Below are 18,830 nucleotides of genomic sequence, written 5' to 3'. Positions count from 1 at the left end.
TACTAAATGAAGAGAGTTCTAGTTAAGCCTAGCTTTTAAGCTATTTTCTAGACAAGCAAGGGAACAGCCATCCATAATAGACACCATATTACCTCTTGACCAGAAACTGTAACATACTCGGCAGAAGGATTCTTGATCTGTTTACGAATGTCTACCAGATGCAACTGGATTTTAGAAAGCACATCCGAGATCTCCTCTTTTTTCTTTCTGATGACAGGGAAGTCCGTAAGGTCCTTGAACAATTGGGTTTTATCTCCAGTCCTATCCATAAGAAGCAAAAGATATAGTAATGGTAAAACCAAAAGACACACTCCCCAATTCTACTGGCTGTGTCCATATTTTTATTTGTTATTCTCACTTAATACTAGCTTCATTCCTCTCTCAGTAAGTTTTTTCTGTTATTTGTTCATAGTACAGCACATTTACCAAAAGCTGCTATGCACAGTATATAAACACAAAGGCATTTAAACACTGATAGTCCTTTCCCCATTGTATTAAAAAACCCATCTATTGCTATTGCTTTCTACTCGTCTACATTATATTTGCCCTTCTATGCCAAACCCTGCTGACTTGGATTTCTGTCATCTCTCAGTGTGCATCCTGCGGCTTTATGCTTGTTTTCCCTTAGTCAAGTAAAGCAAGAAAAGGAATCACAAGACAGATCATTCCCTTCTGGCTCAATCCAGAATTTCAGAATACAACTGTTGTCCCAACATGGAGGATCCCAAGTACAGACAACCCCTTTTACCATGATCAAAAGTGAAGCTCTAGATAATTTCTGCATAACAGGAACACAGATTTTTTTAGAATTTGTCCAAATTTGGACAGATTTTAATGAGGATTACAAAGAAAAAAAACATCCTATAAAGTTCTCATCAAAGCAGAATATCACCAGGAGTTTTTCAGAGTACCTTGCTTCTTTTCTAAAGAAATGATTAACCAGAGCAGTTTTTAATACATGCAAAAAATCTGCTCTTTTCTAGTCTTAATGTCAGAAAATGACAAAATAGTTTTGACTGCAATATCTCAGCTCAGGATTGAAACCTGAAATAACATCATTCAAATATTTAAAACTGGAAGCCGAACAAACTATTAAAAATATTGTTGTCATCAAAAGTAACAAAAATTTAAGTTGTCCTAATAACTATCAGGCAAACAACAAAAAGTAGTACAAACAGGCCTAAATGAACTGAAGTATACATTTGTACTTTAGAGCAAATACAAAACTGTACCATTTAATTAGATAATTACCTTGAAATCTAATATTTGGAGAACAAATAGTTAGCAAACTGAAAGTACTAAAACACAAAAATAATAGAAAGTCTCATTTTCTACTTATATCAATACCCCTTTTGCTTGAGAATGAAACTACAGATGGAGCCAGTGACCATACAGGTAACGCAAAGCTGGACTTTGATTTTGCATTACACAGGATTATTATATAAGTGACAGTAAAGATGCCATTTGTAAATACAGTACTAATTTTTAGAAATGATTTTGTGCTAATTAGACTTGTTTCCATGGGAATGGAAAGGATAAAATGATCGGTAGTAGCCAGCAGCTGATTGTGAAGACTGTCACTATGTGATGTACACCAAAAATTCAAAAACTGACAGTTTAAAAACCCCAACATAAAACCCAACATCTCAAACTCCCCTTAACCCTTAATCTCAAACTCCTCCCTGGAGCAAAGGGCCACTTTTGAAAACCATTACAGGATTTACCTGCACTATACAACTAACACAATGCAATATACACATGCACGTGCAAGCATGCATGTAGCTGTCAACTGCATATTCTCTGTTGTTAGTGAGCATATAAATGTATTTTTAAGAAGGATGGTGGGACATGCAAAGCTTTGAAAAATTTTCACAAACAATAGTAGAAGCCACATTCCTGACTGCAAAGCAGCCACTTTGCTAAAGGTCAAGTCTCACTTCAAAAGGAATAGCTTAAAAACAAAGTATTTCATACATTGTTAAACAATTTAACATGAGCAAAACACATTTTGCTATAAATTCATTCCCCCAAAGAGCCAAGAAACTAAAAAACTCTTCAACCTGAGGCAGATATCCACTAGGCAAAATATTTGCTTGCCTGGTTTAGGGGAAGGGTATGAGCTGTAGAAAAGCACAATCTCTGCTTAACTATAAGCAACCTGTACATATATAAAATCAAAAATATAAACCTAGGGTATATTAAAATAAGATGTGTAATTCACATAACTGAATACATGTAGTCAGCAAGCCCACAAGGCACAGAAGACTAATCTATTTTCTCTACTTACTTGGCTGCTTCTTCATTAAGGATCTTTAAATAATGTTTTACTGGGGAGAGAAGTTCTGGGATTTCCAAAAGCACATTTTGTAATAGTGGAGTTTTCACTTGAGAATGTATGACTGGAACAAGAGCTTGAATTTCCAAATCCAGACGGGACAGGGTGCTGAGTATCAAGAAAAACTCTTGGGTTGAGCACTGAGAAAGAAGGCAATATGTAAACCATTACAGTGTATTTTCATTTAATCCTACATAGTTGGGGTTTTTTTGCATTCAGAAAATGACATAAAATACAGTTTAAATGAATTAACTGTAACACAGTTGCATAATCATCACATTCAAAAGGTTAATAAAGCATGCTAATTGTTTTAACCATTGTTGTCAACAAACAGTTGAGAGCTGATGTACATTACACTTTTTGCTGGATGGTGGTCTGTAGCACATATGCAGTACACAAATAGCTGAAAAATGGACTAATTATGTCCAAGAATCAAAAACGCAGGCTGAGAAACTTTATGAGTACCACAACTTCTCCATATGGATTTCTGCATCTATGTGCTGTTATCTGAATCCCCAGGCTGCTGTTTTGGCAAGAGGGGGTTTGGAAAGACAAGGTCAGGCACTAAGAGGCAGAGTCTTGGAATAAGAACACAGAAAATAAAAGAAAAAAAAACCCACAGAAAGAGAAAACCAGCAGTCATTGCTTAAAGTGCTTGTAGCTATTGCCAGTTTCAGCCTCTGTCAGGTCACTCCTAGGTCTATGTAATAAGAACACACTAACCTGGACTTTGCCTTTCATCCTCTCCTCAATTGGTAGAAAGAGATTGTTCTACCTATGTCAGACAGTTAGCCAGGTACCACAGAAGAGGAATCTTCCAGATTTCAGCCAATACCACACAGCACTTTCAGAGCTTGCTTCATGATATCCACAGAGCAGGAGCATATTGGTTCCCTGTCCTGGTTTTGGTCAGGATGGAGTTAATTTCATTTGTAACAGCAGATGAATGCTGTGTTTGAGAGTAAGATGGGAGTAGTGCTGATAACACCCTGATGTTTCTAGTTGCTGTCAGACAGTCAAGGACTTTCTCAGCTCTTCATGAGAAAGGAGGGGCGAAGCCAGGACAGGTGACCCAACTGACCAAAGAGAGTATTCCACGCCAGTTACGTCCTGCCCAGGATATCGGGGGCTGACGGGAGGAAGAACGGGGGCGGCTCCGGGATGCGCGGTTCTTGGGGGACGGTCGGGTTCTGGGACGGCTCTGGGTGGCACGGCCTGAGTTGTGGGTTCGGTGAGAAACTGCATTGTGTATCAACAGCTTCATGTATTTTTGCTCTTTTATTACATTGTTACATTGTATCTTTCTGTTATCTTAGTAAACTATCCTTATCCCAACCCACGGGCCTCTTAATTTCATGATCTTGGGGTTATTTGCCCCTTCCTCTTCCTTTTCCCTTCCCTTACTTCTCACCCCCCCCCTCCCCTTCCCTTTCACCTGCTCTTTTCCTTTAAGGAGCAGGCAGCTGCGTGGATCTTGGCCCTCAGCCGGGTGAAACCACGACACAGGTCTATTAATTGGAAAAATTCACTCTGGGATTCGCTTGTGTTCTTTGTTTTGATGGGTAAACACCCAGTTCCACTGCCTTTTTTTGTGCTCCCATGAAACACAGGCACTGCTTTCACAAGACCTATCAAAAATAAGGTATTGTTTTCATGCAGGTTTTTCAATAGTCCTCTTTAGAATGAAGATAAATGGGTAGATTAGGCAGATTGAAGAAGATGACAAAAGACCAAGGCATCAGTCTGGTGCAGTATATATGCTACAGCTTGATATGGACTGATTCTGAAGTGGTGTTCATCACAAAGCTCTTCGAGTCTGCTCAAGTTGTGGATGCTTAATCAATCCTTTTGATTAAGCCTACAAATAGCTCCCAAATTACATTTTGCCTTATTTTCCAAAGCACTTGATATTTCCCTATTGCTCTGATGTCACGGAGTGGAACAGCAGTCTCTGGTTGCTCTGTTGACGTAAAAGGAGGGATCAACAACACTTGAGAAAGTGTCTTGGAAGTCAAAATCCTGAACATTACAAATTCTTCTTTAGAGCGCCAGACCTTACCTCTTCAGTTAGGACTCCTCTAGGACTGTTTGAGCCCTGTTTCTCTCTTCCTTAGTTCTCCAAGGAAATTACCCTTTTGGTAAGGCATGGCGACCTGGTTCAGGAACGGCAATGGCGCCACACTCTGGCAGCACGGTCCATTCAGCTCACAGACACCAATGTGGTGGACGGCAAATGGCGTTTATTAGAGAGGGGCACGGGGCTTTATACCCCAGGGATCGGATGTCACTTCCGTCCGCTTACCTCACCGGCTACCTACTATTGGTTACCTAAAGAGAGGGGGGGGTCCTACCTTTCCGTACAGCCCGAAATCTTCTGACCGCCAGGCCCTATCTACCGACATTTCCCCCCTCCCTGTGCTCACTAAAACTTCTTATAGTGCAAAGTGCAAAAGTGACACACAATACTGATATATAAAAAGGTGATAGCTTATAACAGTGTTGGACTACAGTAGTGACAATATATAATAGTGATAGTACATAATAGTGATAATATATAATAGTGATAATAATAGTGATAATATGTTAGTAATAATATATAATAGCGATAAGTTATAATATTGATAGCTTATAATAGTGATAGCTTATAATGTTAGTAGCATAAGGCACATTAAGCGAATGATAGTCGGGGGTAGCTTAGACAGTAGGGTATACTAGGGACAACTACAGAACAGTAGGGGTAGTGCTCAGTGGTTACTTTCTTAAAGCATCTGTCTGTTTTCTACAAAGAGAATGTTAACCCTCTCTAGACGACTCTTGACGAATGCTGTGAGCTTGTTCAGTACTCAGGGTCCGAAAATCAGTGCTATTATGATCATTACAATTGGTCCCAACAAGGTAGATATTAAGGTGGTTAGCCATGGCGAGTAACTAAACCATGATCCCAACCATCCTCGTTGGGCCTCTCTTTCCTTTTTTCTCTGAGCTAACCTTTCTCTCAGTTGAGCCATCGAATCCCTGACTAATCCTGTGTGGTCAGCATAAAAGCAGCATTCCTCTTTCAAGGCTGCACAAAGGCCTCCTTGTTGCATGAACAGGAGGTCTAGTCCTCGTCTGTTCTGCAAGACAACCTCTGTGAGTGAAGAGACAGATTGTTCTAGATGGGTCATAGATTCCTCGAGTCTTTGCAGATCTTCGTCGATGGCAGTTTGTAGTCGAGCCAGGTCTTGGTGATGGTTCAGCATAGTGGTCGCTCCTGTGGCTGTACCAGCTACTCCCAGGCCGAGCAGTGTTGCTATTGTCAGTGCTGTCAGTATTTCTCTCTTTTGGATCCTGTTGTCTGCATTTCCCCAGTAATGGCTCATTTCTTCATCCGAATGATATAGGACCCTGGGAATAATCAAAACTTGTACACAAAAGTCAGTTGATGAGTTAAAACGCTTAATGGACACACAGGGGGTTAGACCTGTCTGATGACAGATCCACATCCCTGATGCGGATGGAACTGCCCATTTATGGGTTCTATCGATCGCAACCGTTTTTGCACAGACCGCGCTGTTCCAGCTCGCTAAGGTGGCATTACCAAAACATATGCCTTGGCCTTTAACCTGGTCCAAAGTGATTCCTCTCCGTGGTGTATCCCACTTGCACTGAGTCGGGTTATCTTTCGATGAGTAGCTAAAAGGAGTGTTGAGGGCAATACCCTCATAGTAAGGGCGATAAGCATCATAACATAGCCAACATGCCTTAGTAAGATTGGGGTTGGATCGATTCAGTGATAGGAAAGTAGCATCTAACACATCTAAGAATGATTTGCCAGATGAAAGGTGAGAGTCTGTGATCAAATTGCCTAAGGAGACCTTTCATTTAGCTGGTAGGGGACTGTTTGGGACAGAAGTAGAAATTGTCAAGCTGTCCTTTCCTTGTTTGTTGTGATTTTGGAAACGCAAAACTAATCAGTTTTGGAATATGCAATGCAGTCAGTCTACAGTTTTTCCACCCCGTCACCCATTACTTAGCAAATAAAGCTTTAAGTGGGTCTCCATGCCTGGTCAAAACCGGCTGGAGTCTTCTTTTTTGTCATGCGTCATCATAAATACTGGGTTCACTGGATTCACGCATGCGTGAGCTTCCTTTTCTAGTACTTTCTGTGGGGAGGTGGTGAGGGAAAACTGCACATGCGCGTTTCCGAGAGCACACAGTTAGGTGAACATGCAGTTGAGCAGCAGAGCCGTACAAAATGGCTGGCGTTAGAGAAGACAAGACCTCAAATCCCTTGCCTGAATCGCAGGATTCGTATGCAACTCCATGAGTGGCAAATTTTCCTTTCTACAGCACTATAGCCAGGCAGTAGGGGCAATGTCCTTGCTATGGCTCTAGTGGTATATTGTTCCCTTGCCATTAGACTTTCAGGTTGTCGCCTTCCGAACGAGCGTGGCTCCACCCATCGGAGCAACCAGACAGGTGGGTATTACCGAGACCAAAAGGTCTCCTCAAGCCCAGACAATCCAGAAAGAATCAAGACTTTCCCCCTCTATCAATTGCCCCAATTCTAGGCAGACCACCCAGGCTTCCGGTGAAAATGATCGGGAGATGTGGGAGCGACGCTTTAAAACCGAATGCCATATATCGTCAGGACCCATTACTACCCTGATTACCCTTCTTTTTGCGGCCGGTCTCCACCGCTGCCACAGTTGTGCACAGCAACAAAATTTAGTTTTTGTTCAGTTATACAGTTATATGCACCAATAAAGTTTAGCTTTGTTCAGTTAATCAAGAGTTTCTATCTGTGTCTCTATTAGACCTCAGGGGAAGAAAGTTGCTACACCACGTGACTAATAACTTTATAGTAAGCATAGAAGGGATAGGGTTATATGATCCTAACAGTTACTTGTTTTGTTGGTTTTAGAAACTTGATGTTTTATTCTGTTACGGTAACTGCTTGCATGCGGTTCACCACGTGTTGGATCTATAGGATCAGACACGGTAGAAATACTTAATATGCCATATACTCTGTCAAGATTGTTGATTCAGGAGATCTGTAGCATTGGCAGTTTTGTTGGAAATTATTTCCAAAACTGCTTGCAAGCAAATTATGTAGTTCAGGTTGTAAATTGGTTCCCATGCCCCTGTTATCAATTCATTAGGCTTCCATGTGGCCAGCCTGTAATGCTTTGTTCTTTTCGGAGGCCACTCATTTTTCCTCCTAATTTTGTGTTCCACCTATTTCAATCTCGACAGATCTTTTACAATTGCCTTGTACTCCAGCTGCTGAGTTGAGGCTTGTATTTCCTCTAATACCAATTCCTGTTATTTTCCATTTTCTTTGCTACGTAACCAGCCTTGCTCTCAGTTAGCTAATTCGTGAACGCTGCAAACCGACCCATCAGATAAGCGACATTGCAAGATGCGAGTTGCTACATTCCATTGGCTTCCCTCTACCCCCATAAATGAGGGCAGGGATAAACACAGCCGATAAGGCAGGCATCCTCACTGTGACTTCTTTCTTCTCCCTGGAAAGAAAATAAACAAATTCGCTTCTCAGTGAGAAGAGGAAAAAACAGCAAGGTGGGGAAAAGAGGTGGGGAACAGTGAGTCCTTAATGTTAAAGGCAGCAACAAGGCAATTTCTTATAAAACTATGCAGATAGCATCTTCTTTTCTAAGTGTGGAGATAAACTGTAGTGTCTACCAAAAATGTTACAGGTATTAACTTAGGTTCTACAAAACAAGTAATCAGTAAATCACGTCAGTGGTTTCCAGTGAGTTTTCTGATATATATATATACACCCTTCGCCCCCCACTCACTTACAAGGGGACGAAGGAGCTAGCCTCCCGGCAGCTTGGGGGACACGGTTAAATACAATAAAAGAGCACTAGGAACAGGATTTTCGACCTTGATTTGTGGATTTTTTGCTTGTCTTCGTACTAACTTTTCCAATTTATCTGTTGGCACCCCATCATGAGTTCTCAGGGAATGCCTTTTCGCCATCCCATGGTCCACAGACGATTATGTTTGTTTTCTATACCTTCCGTAATTATTTCCCTTTTGCTTCTCTTTCTGATAACAAAATTCCATCTCCTACTGACAGGGACACTCTCAACACATAGTCTGACTCCTGTCCACACAAACAGCTTAAATTTGCCACTCGTTTTGTCTGTCTCCAGCTGCTCTCCTTGCGGAGACACAGAACCACAGATCAGAACTCACACTTGCTTCACAGTCAGACTGCATCTCAGTCAAACACTTAAATCATTCAAACAACACACGGTACCGGGCACAAAGATTTCTTGCATATGCAAAGCACAACAATGGTTACGAAAAGGTTTTTCTCTCTCTCGCAGATACGCTGCAGCTCAGTCACATACCACTCACGCCAGAGTTAACTCATTTTCACTCACACAAATAGTTCGTCAAATTTAAATCAATTTCCAAAACTCAGTTCCTTTTAGCAATATCTGAAGTCAATACCAATACGACCTTCACAAGGGCTTCCATCCTCCTTGCGGGTCCGAGGGCGTCCCCTCCGCCGGGCTGGTCCCGCCGCCCGGCAGCCGTTCACCTGACGCAGGCGAGTTTCCCGGGTTTCGGCACCATTTGTTGCCTTTTGGTAAGGCATGGCGACCTGGTTCAGGAACGGCAACGGCGCCACACTCTGGCAGCACGGTCCATTCAGCTCACAGACACCAATGTGGTGGACGGCAAATGGCGTTTATTAGAGAGGGGCACGGGGCTTTATACCCCAGGGATCGGATGTCACTTCCGTCCGCTTACCTCACCGGCTACCTACTATTGGTTACCTAAAGAGAGGGGGGGGTCCTACCTTTCCGTACAGCCCGAAATCTTCCGACCGCCAGGCCCTATCTACCGACTACTGTCTTCTTAAAAAACGTCTTGTAGCTGTAAGAAACACATGGAATGGCAAAGCTGTAAATGCAAATAGTTTCTGTGTCTGTGTGTGTACATATCAGGGAAGAAGCAGAATATAAAGACAATGGAATAGCTCAGACTCCAATTCAGCTGCCATGCTTGCATAGCCTGATGTACTGTTTTTAATAGGGTGTCATCTTGATGTTGGAGCTGTCTTAAGCATCATGAAATGACTAAAATTTGTTGCAAGCCGAGAACATACATGTGGTTTTACAATGGCTCAGCTCAAAGACCATAAGTCGTCTGACAGCAATTGCAAACCACCACAAGGTGAGGCTGAGTCCAGAGTGAACCCTCTTGTACCCCCCAAAATCGCAAACAAGATCAACATGGGGGAAAAACGAACTGCCAGTTTAATTTCCAGGGCCAAGTCAGAGAGAACGAGGGTCTGAGTCTTTTTGTCCCAAATACAGACCCGCCAACCTGGCTGCCAGGCTGTGTGTTGGTCTGAATTGTGAACTCTTTTCTCCACTATCTGAAAAATCCTAATCTGTTCTGGAATGGGAGGAAACCCTTTTAAATCAGCTGTCCATATCAACTATAAGCCATGTCATCTGCATAGGAAGCACTAAAAATCAAGCCTGAAATCATTTTTTTGGTACTCTTGGTTAAATCAAGGAGGAGACAGATGCATCAAGTGGATTCACAAAAGGACCATCCTGGGAAAGACATCTCTTTTGCAATGCTCATGCTCCTCAAGCAATAAAACCAGGGAAGTTACCAGACCTCTTAACTTACTCTTGCCAAATGTTCAAGAGGATGCTGCAGTCATGAGATGGCTTTGAGCGTTGGCCCTTGGCGGGTCTTTCTCTGCTCTTGCAGAAGTCATTTTGAAAAGAGGACACGTTTTGAACACACAGAACACGTTGCTACCCCTTCCCATCTCACGTCAAGAGGATGTGTCTGATGTGTGCCCGACAGAGGCCATCGTGCTGAGCCACAAGGTTCAGAAAGGACCCCCTTGCTTTCCAAACTCCTCCGGAGAGAGGAGCCAAGGTGCAGCTAGGTCCAGTCTTAGTTCCAGACTTGGTCAACAATTTATGTCTGAAGGATTAGATATAAAACTACATGTCAGAGTCAATGTTTGCCAGCCAGAGCCCCCAGAGGACTTTCACTGAAACAGCTTCACAGAGCGGAAACCAGTAGAAAGTTTATTAAAGGGACAGATATAAAAGTTCCCGATTGCTGTTGATAAATGCACTTACTGATATAGGACTAGAATGCCAATGACAATGCTATGATTCTAACAAAATGCTGAGACTATAACCAAATGTTAGCGAAATACCACCCTGGGTATTCTCACCACAAAAACAAAGGGGTGAAATCGCAACCGCGCGGCGTAACTGTGTCTTGGGTGGAGGAGAAGCAGCACAGCCCAGCAACTGCCTCTTCGGGGGTCTTCAGTTTCTTCTCTCCCCCCTCCAGGTGGTCGCTTTCTCAATACCCTTAATACCCTCATCTTGAAGACGCTTTCCTGGTGGTGATGCTCAACGTGACTTGGGTGGAGATTCAAGTCCTATAGTCACCCACGTTTAGCACGCACAGCTTTCTGCTCATTGGCATATTGAGGGCTGCCAACTTTCATGTTTATTTTGATTAATTTAATTAATTAGTTTATTAACTGACTAATGTGCTTAACGAAGCAAAAGGTCTCATTCTAGGCCCATCAGGGGATGCTGTGGCAAGGGGGGGCGAAGCCCCCAGGGACACCCGCTGCCTGGGAGCCCACTGCATCCCCCCCCTCACCTTCCAGCCTGCAGCTCCTGGCCCCAGCTCGGCTCCTTGAGGAGGGGGTCTGGTGGGTGAGGGGTGGCCCGGGCTGCCCCATGGGCTCGGGGGTTGAAGGCAGCAGAGGAAGAGTCCAGAAGGGGCAGTGGGGCAGCAGGACCTGTGTCCCCTCCGTGGGCGATGCCGGGGTCAGATCCGGAGCAGGGTGAGGAGCGCGAGCACCAGGCACGGGGCGCGGGGCTGCAGCGGGGCCGCCCTGTCCCGGGCGGGCACCGGCTCTGCCAGGACAGGGTGAGAGGTGAGGGCAAACCTCGCAGCCCCCCAGTGCCCCCCTCACCCCCCACCCCCACCCCAACACTCACCCTCTGGCCCCCCACGCCCGTGGGGCTGCGAATTGGGAACCTTTGTCACCGGCTCCGGCGCTGGAACAAACCCACCCGAGTCAGGATGGGTGGAATGGGGGGGTCTGTGCCCCCCCCCCCAGTGCTCCAGAGCAAACCAGGGTCCCCAGCAAGGACCAGGCTGCCCCAGATTCAGGAGAAGGGGGAACCCCTAGACTTTTTGGGGGTGCAGACCACCCCACCCCACCCACCCCACCCCGGACTGCACTCACTGGTGTGTCTGCAGCAGACGGAGACTCGCAGCTTCAGGCAGCGCCCGGCGCTCCCGGGGTTGGGGACAGCTGGGAGTGGGGACAGATCAGCGGGGGGGGGGGGGGGGTGTCCCCCCCAGAGCTCCAGCCCGAGACGGGACCCCCCCCCCCACCGCCACGGGCCAGAACCGGGCCTGGGGCTCCCCCTCCCGGCCAACAGCGGCCGCACCCCGGGCCACGCAGACCCCCGACCCACCCCCCCTCCATCACCCCCCCCCCATGTGCAACCGGACACCCCCCTCCCCACATACACCCCCTCCCTGTGCACACCCCCACCGCCCACCTCCTCCCTCAAAGACCCCTCCCCCTCCTTTTTCAGGACACAACCCAACCCCGCTGAGACCCATCCCCAGGTACCCCCATCCCTCAGGACCACCCCCTTTGCCCGCCCCCCCCCCCCCCCCCCATCTCACAGATGTAGTAATAGGTCTCCCCAGGCTGGAACTCGACGCCCAGAGGAAAGGGGGTGAAGCGCTGGATCTTCTCCGGAAAGCGGACGGGGCCGAAGGGCGCCCGGGGCCGGTTGCACTCCCAGCGCTTGAAGGCGCCGGGGGTCTTGTTGCAGCCGCGGTGACCCTCCAGATCCACCATGAAGAGCGTGAAGGTCTCTGCCCGCCCGCCGGGCGCGGCCCCCTCGTAGTGCGGGCAGTAGATGTCCAGGTAGTCATTGATGGCCACCTGGATGGTGTAGTCGTCCCGTAGGAACCTGATGGAGGGGGAGAGACGGCGGGTCCTGTGGGCCATGGGGTGGGATGCCCTGCTGGGGGGGGGGGCCTGTGGGCCATGGGGTGGGATGCCCCACTGGGGGGGGCCTGTGGGCCATGGGGTGGGATGCCCTGCTGGGGGGGGGGGCCTGTGGGCCATGGGGTGGGATGCCCCACTGGGGGGGGCCTGTGGGCCATGGGGTGGGATGCCCTGCTGGGGGGTCCTGTGGGCCATGGGGTGGGATGCCCCACGGGGGGGGTCCTGTGGGCCATGGGGTGGGATGCCCTGCTGGGGGGGGGGGCCTGTGGGCCATGGGGTGGGATGCCCCACGGGGGGGGTCCTGTGGGCCATGGGGTGGGATGCCCCACGGGGGGGTCCTGTGGACCATGGGGTGGGATGCCCCACGGGGGGGGTCCTGTGGGCCATGGGGTGGGATGCCCTGCTGGGGGGTCCTGTGGGCCATGGGGTGGGATGCCCTGCTGGGGGGGGGGGGTCCTGTGAACCATGGGGTGGGATGCCCTGCTGGGGGAGGGGGCCTGTGGGCTATGGGGTGGGATGCCCTGCTGGGGGGGTCCTGTGGGCTATGGGGTGGGATGCCCCATTGGGGGGGGGGGGTCCTGTGGGCCATGGGGTGGGATGTCCCACTGGGGGGGGGGGGTCCTGTGGGCCATGGGGTGGGATGCCCCACTGCGCCCCTGTCCCATGGAGCAGGTGGATGGGGGGGTTGAGTTGGAACCACTGCATCATCAGCAACCAGCTGTGGTTGCTGGAGCTGAATGGGTTTGGCTGGGGGGTTGGAGGGGGGGGAAGGGGACGAAGCCCCCTGCCCCAGGCACCCACCTCATGGCCATCACCCCCAACCTGACTGGGGGCTGCCCCCTGTGACACCCCTGCGCTGGCTGGCGTGGGGGGCACGGGGGCTCCGAGGGTGGGGTGGTGAGCAGGGGAGGGGGCCCAGCCGGGTAGTGGGGGGTGGGTGAGCAGGGGAGGGGGCCCCAGCCCCGGTCCGGGCGCTGCCATGGCGTGAGCTCACTCCCGCCTGTGCAAACAGAGCAGCCAGCCAGGCCGGGGTGGAGCAGCCGCTGCCGCGGGCACCCACACGCGTGTGCTCCCGTGCACATGTGTGTGCACACGCCTGGGCCCTGCCTGCCCGGGGGGGCGGGGGGGGACGGAGCAGCAGCCCCCCAGCCCCCTGCCCAGGCTGCGGCCTGCGCCCGCCTCTCCCAGCCGGGCCCGTCCTCGGCACTGCTGCACCCCCCCCCGCCTCACCCAGCTGCTGCGGGGCCCGCAGGGTCACCCCGTCCCACGGGCTGGGGGGGGGACGACACCCCAACACTGGCTGCAGCCCCCTCGTGCCCCCAGCACGGGCACCGGCAGCGCTGACACCAGCGCCGGTTCCGGCGGCCTGGGCGGAGGCCGCAGCGTCGCTCCCCAAGCTGGCGGTGCTGGGGAGGTTTGGGGGTCCCCCCCTTGCCCCCCCCCACCCCCACCCCCCAAAGCCGGGGGCTCTCAGCGGCCAGGACGGGGCACAGGCTCCCTGCTGACTCACAGCATCCCCACGCCGGCCGGGACGGGCCCGGGCACGGCCAAGAGCTGCCGGGGGGCTGGGGCGCTGCCCTGACCCCGTGAAGGGCCAAAAGCCCCCCCCACACCCCCCCCACACCCCCCCATCCCCAGGGCACCCATGGGTGGTGGGTTCCCACAGCTCCCATCCCTGTCACCCCACCCCAGCGTCGCTGCCCGGGGAGCACCTGCCCACCCCAGCCGGGTTTGGTGGGGTGATGAGACCCCTTCTGTGTGTGGGGGGGTGCAGCCCCCTCACTCCCACCCCCAAACCCACCCCCCTGGTCCCACCCAGCCCGGAGCTCGGGAGTGCCTGAAGAGGAGAGGGCAGGAGGAGGGATGGGGCTGGACCCCAGCCCGGACACCACGGCACAGCCCGTGGGCAGCCCCCCCAATCCGGGGCGGGGGGGCAGTTTGGGGGGCTGCGGTGCCCGGTACCACCCCCCCCCCGCAGCAGCCCCACCTGACCCCAGGCTCGGTGCTGTGCCGGGTGCCACCGGCCCCACACCGCCGGTACCGGGGCCAGGTGCAGGTTGGTACCAGGGACTCGAACCCCCCCCCACACCCCACCCAAAACACCCACCGGCCTGGGTGCCCCCCCCAACCCCCGGGTGCTTCACCTGCCGGTGCCGCCCGGTGCCGCCCCGGGGCTCGGGCTCACGGGGGGATGCCCGGTGCTGCTACGGGGTCGGTACCGCCCCGGGGGTACCCACCGGCTCGGTAACGCCCAGAAGCGCTCGGTGGCTCGGTACCCCCCCCCCCGGGATGCGGTGTCGCTCGGTGATGTTGGTTGGGTACCAGCCCCGGTACCAACCCACCGGGCATCACCGAGCGACACCGCATCCCGGAGGGGGGGGGGGGGGGGTACCACCCCACCTCGGTCTCACCTGGGGGGCACCCGGTAACCCGCTGCTCCCCCCGGGGGGGGCACCACCCCCTCCTCCCCTCAACCTCCCGCCTTCCCGACCCTCCCGGTAGCGCGGGGCCCCCCGGATAGGGGGGAGGGGGGGGGGGGGCTGCCTCGGCGGGGCCCGGGGGGCTCACCAAGGGGGCGGGGAGGGCTACCTGGGGTTGCTGCGCCCAGGGCGGTACTTCCGGTGGGCGCCGCGGGGGCTGCTGGGAGATGTAGTCCCGGCCCCTGTGTGGTGGTTCCCCCCCCCCCCAACTCCTCCCCGTTACCCCCCGGCGCGGCCCTTCCCTCCCCACCCCCCGGAGTCCGGCGCTGCGACGGTCCCGGGCCGCGCTCAGGCCTCAGGCGGGGGGGGCGCGGGCCTGGGGAGAGAAGGGGAGGGGGAGAGAGGGGGGAGAAGGGGGGGCCATGGGGCGCAGCCCGGATCCCCCGCCCCGCCCCCCCTCGCTGCAGCCCTCTGCCCCCATCCCTCCCGCCTCCCTGTCCGACCCCCCAGCCCCCCATCCCTCCTGCCTGCCCCCCCCAGCACCCCACAACCCCTTCTGCCCCCCCATAGCCCCCCCCAACCCCTTCAGCCCCACATCCCTCCTGTCTGTCCCCCCATAGCCCCCCCAACCCCTTCTGCCCCCCCCATAGTCCCCCCCAACCCCTTCTGTCCCCCCCATAGTCCCCCCCAACCCCTTCTGCCCCCCCATAGCCCCCCCCCCAACCCCTTCAGCCCCACATCCCTCCTGTCTGTCCCCCCATAGCCCCCCCAACCCCTTCTGCCCCCCCCATAGTCCCCCCCAACCCCTTCTGCCCCCATCCCTCCTGTCTGTCCCCCCATAGCCCCCTCTGCTCCTCCTTCCCCCCCATAGCTCGTGTCTGCCCCCCCATCCCTCCTCTGCCCCCCCCCCATCCCAGCCGTGCCTGTGTCCCCCCCCTCACCTGGAGGGAATCACCGTGACATAGGGGTGATCCGGGGGGGTCTCGCTGGGGGGCAGCGAAGGCACAGGGGGCCCTGAAGGCAGCGGGCGCTGGGGCGGGGGCGGCTTGCTGGGCCCTGGGGGCTGTGTGGAAAGCGGGGGGGTCAGAGCTCCAATGGGGGGGGGGGGGGGGGGGGTCCCCTAACCCCCATCCCTTGCCCGGGGGGGCCCAGCCCGGGCAGACGCCGTCCTGCCCCACACGCCGGCGCCGCCGGTGCCGCCGTTACCTGAGCGCCGGGTGCCGCGGGGTCTGCGGGCAGCGGGCGTGTGGGGGGGGGCGGCCTGTCCGAAGGGGGGGCCTGGGGCGGACAGAGCGGGGACACTGAGGCAGCTCCGGGCACGGAGGGGGAGGAGGAGGAGGAGGAGGAGGAAGAGGAGGAGGAGTGGGGGTGGGGGGGTGCAGCGATGGGCGCTGAGCCCCCAGGGGCTGCAGCCCGGACCCCCCCGCATGCAGAGCCAGCCATGCAGCAGCAGCTGGGCCGGGGCAGCCAGGACCGCCCCCCCCCCAGGCCCCCAGCCCCCCAGCCCGGGCTTTACCTTGGGAGGAGGGTCCGGCGGGAGGGGCCGGGAGGGCGGGTCGGGCCGTGCCGAGCCGGGGGCAGCCGGCTGCAGAGAGAGGGAGAGGGGGGTGTGGAGGAGTGGCTCCGTGAGATGCCAGGCCATGGCTCTATGGAGCCATTGTTCGAGCAGTCTCCTGTGTAACTTACTAGTAGGAGTAGGCGTTGCCCCATCCCGACGCAAACGATGGAGAGGAAGGTCGGTGTTTTTGAGAGCGAATGTTACACAGGGACAAGAAGGAGAAGCAAGAGGTTTGTTTCAAGGATCTGCTGTTCCTGAGAAAGGGAAAGAAACGCTGTTCCCAGGGTTACCGACAAGCGAGACGCTCACGCGGGGAGTGTGCTTAGCAGCAGTTTATTCAGAGAGAAAGACACAGCGCTGGGCGGGAGGAGACCTGAGTCTCACCACTCCGCGCTGTGGAGAGGTAGGATACAAGGATTTATACTCTTTAATAAACAAAGCAATCTATTTTCCAGTTATTCATTCATTTTTGTGATTAGCCAAGCAAAGTTCATATATTCGTTTTTCTTCGTCTTCTTGTCCAATCATTAAACAGACTTTTTCATTCCTCCTTATCGATGACCCTGGTGTCAGATGTATTTCGCACATGGTTTCCTTTCACACTAGTGTGGTCACAGACTCTTTTTATAGGATGTTTTCCAAATCCGCTTCGTCTTCTTTCTCTTCCTCTGATCGCTCGTTCCATTCCATAAGCAAAGCATAATACAAAATAAGCTTAATATTAACTTCAAAATACTTTACCTTTGTTTTAACTCGTACAAGCATAAAAAGAATCATTCCCTCCTCCTGCAGTTTATTTTGATCGAGTCTAGGCAAGCAGAAAAGCTTCTAAAGCATTTCGTTGATGATCATTCATCCAAACCTCGTACTATTTCAACTATTATCGGAGGAATCAGCAAACGTTCACTTGTCCCTTAGTTGGCCCCTCTCCCATATTTGCTCATCTTTAACAGCAAGCTCATCCATTGGCTACTTAATTTCTGTGGTTTCCACTTCTAAGTGACCTATAACTCAATTCCATGTCTCGTTAGCGACTCACAATGTACGTTACACAATCATTCTTACAAAATCAGAACGTTACAACCTGTTTCAAGGTACATGTGGTTTACTGAACCAAAGGCTCATCTATCACACCCAGATTGCAAGGTGAGGGATGTAACCTTTAACCAAGAACCAATCAAGTGGTGACAATTCTAATAGGCATGAGTAACAGTTATAATATGCATTAAGGATAGGATAAAAGAAAGCCGTTGGCCATCATCAACCCATCACTTTGCTTACATGAAGCGGTGTCCCGTCTCTCAGCTGCGGCAGAAACTATGTCCTCAGGTAGTGGGAAAACTCTGAAATCGTGGGGGAGAGGCGTGCAGGCCCTCCGGAAGGTGACCCAAGAGCAGGACACTTGGAGGGTGGTGAAAGAATGTTTGTGGGTCACCCCACAATTGGGAATCGGGGCGGCCACACAAACTTTGCAGCCCCCAGACGGTGACGAGCCTGCTGAGCCCAAAGATCAAGAGGGCGATACGCCTCATAAAAGTTCGTGTAAAGTATCATTGGTTGGTTTTCCCCCAGCCCCTGAGCTACAAGGGGCAGCAATAGGACGTGATTGGGATTTTTGCAATGGGACAAATTCAAATTGTTAATTAATGTCTGTCGAATGTTCACAGTTCTTACTGACTATTGCAAATGCAATTGGAAAACTGTTTATTGTTTGAATGTTTTGATTGTCGCTGTTGAGCTGTTGTGCACACATTTTACTTTTCCTTCCTCCTTACTTTATCTCCATCCTCTATCCATCACGGAGTAGGTACCATCAATAAGATGGCAATGTTGAGCCACGGGGTGGTGTGACATACTGTATCCCTCAACGAATGCCTGTACCAGAGGACTTATGTCTCAACATTGCTGAAATATTACATTAAGATGCTTGTAAAGGGTTAAGGAAGACTTGCTACCAGGATGGCTTGAAGTGCCCTAGCAGTGACCTCCCATGAACAATGCCTGGCTTGAACGACTCTGCCTCACTGATAAAGAAGAAACATCAAAAGGGATGTAAGTTTGGGTCTAACACCATGTCTTAAGTAAATTGCACACTCAAGGACTATGTGCTCTGTGGAAATAAAATGACTTCTTTAATGAGTTCCAGTACCCCCCTCCTCCTTATCTGTTCATGAATTCCTTGCTTGTCTCTAATTGGTCACAAATGCAGGCAAAGCATCTCACTTTAACTAGTTCAAGCTCCCCTTGTCCTTCAAGGTACACAAAACCTGCTAAATCCAACTTGTAGTTGGGATCAGAGTCAAGGGGTAACTGAGTCTGCGCAAGACAGAAGGTTACTTGCGGTGAGGAAGAGGAGCCATCCGACTTCATCCCCACGACCCTCCACGACAACCCCCAAACAGCAGTGCGCAGGCACAATGGGGAGGAGTTGATGGAAATCACTTCTTGGGGCACATTTTAATATGA

General features: G+C 51.9%; 2 protein-coding genes and 1 long non-coding RNA gene across 3 annotated transcripts in view; all 3 read right to left on the bottom strand.

Annotated features, from left to right (window-relative positions):
* Window positions 1-8,951, bottom strand: part of LOC311204449 (DNA mismatch repair protein Msh3-like) — a gene marked incomplete at its 5' end in the record, with an annotated part of 47,729 nt that extends 38,778 nt beyond the window's left edge. Inside the window, 3 exons of the mRNA XM_084280873.1 lie at window positions 93-261; window positions 2,288-2,475; window positions 8,895-8,951. Coding sequence (XP_084136999.1) covers window positions 93-261; window positions 2,288-2,475; window positions 8,895-8,951 — 414 coding nt within the window. The remainder of the gene's footprint in view (window positions 1-92; window positions 262-2,287; window positions 2,476-8,894) is intronic.
* A 2,228-nt stretch (window positions 8,952-11,179) lies between these two features.
* On the bottom strand, window positions 11,180-12,386 carry LOC311204448 (ephrin-A4-like; the record flags this gene model as incomplete). Its single annotated transcript, XM_084280872.1, has 4 exons — window positions 11,180-11,268; window positions 11,353-11,412; window positions 11,604-11,672; window positions 12,056-12,386. 4 exons carry the CDS (start codon window positions 12,384-12,386, stop codon window positions 11,180-11,182), a joined length of 549 nt encoding a protein of 182 aa, XP_084136998.1.
* A 2,702-nt stretch (window positions 12,387-15,088) lies between these two features.
* Window positions 15,089-16,369, bottom strand: LOC311204447. Its single transcript, XR_014618058.1, has 4 exons — window positions 16,323-16,369; window positions 16,013-16,084; window positions 15,748-15,869; window positions 15,089-15,182 (listed from the first exon to the last, which is right to left on the bottom strand). It is a non-coding gene; the product is annotated as an uncharacterized lncRNA (long non-coding RNA).
* Window positions 16,370-18,830: the final 2,461 nt, after the last annotated feature.

Source organism: Gallinula chloropus (genome assembly GCF_964237585.1).
Source record: "Gallinula chloropus genome assembly, contig: HAP1_SCAFFOLD_269, whole genome shotgun sequence".
Taxonomy (NCBI): Eukaryota; Metazoa; Chordata; class Aves; order Gruiformes; family Rallidae; genus Gallinula; species Gallinula chloropus.
This window is presented reverse-complemented; position numbering and strand designations above follow the sequence as displayed.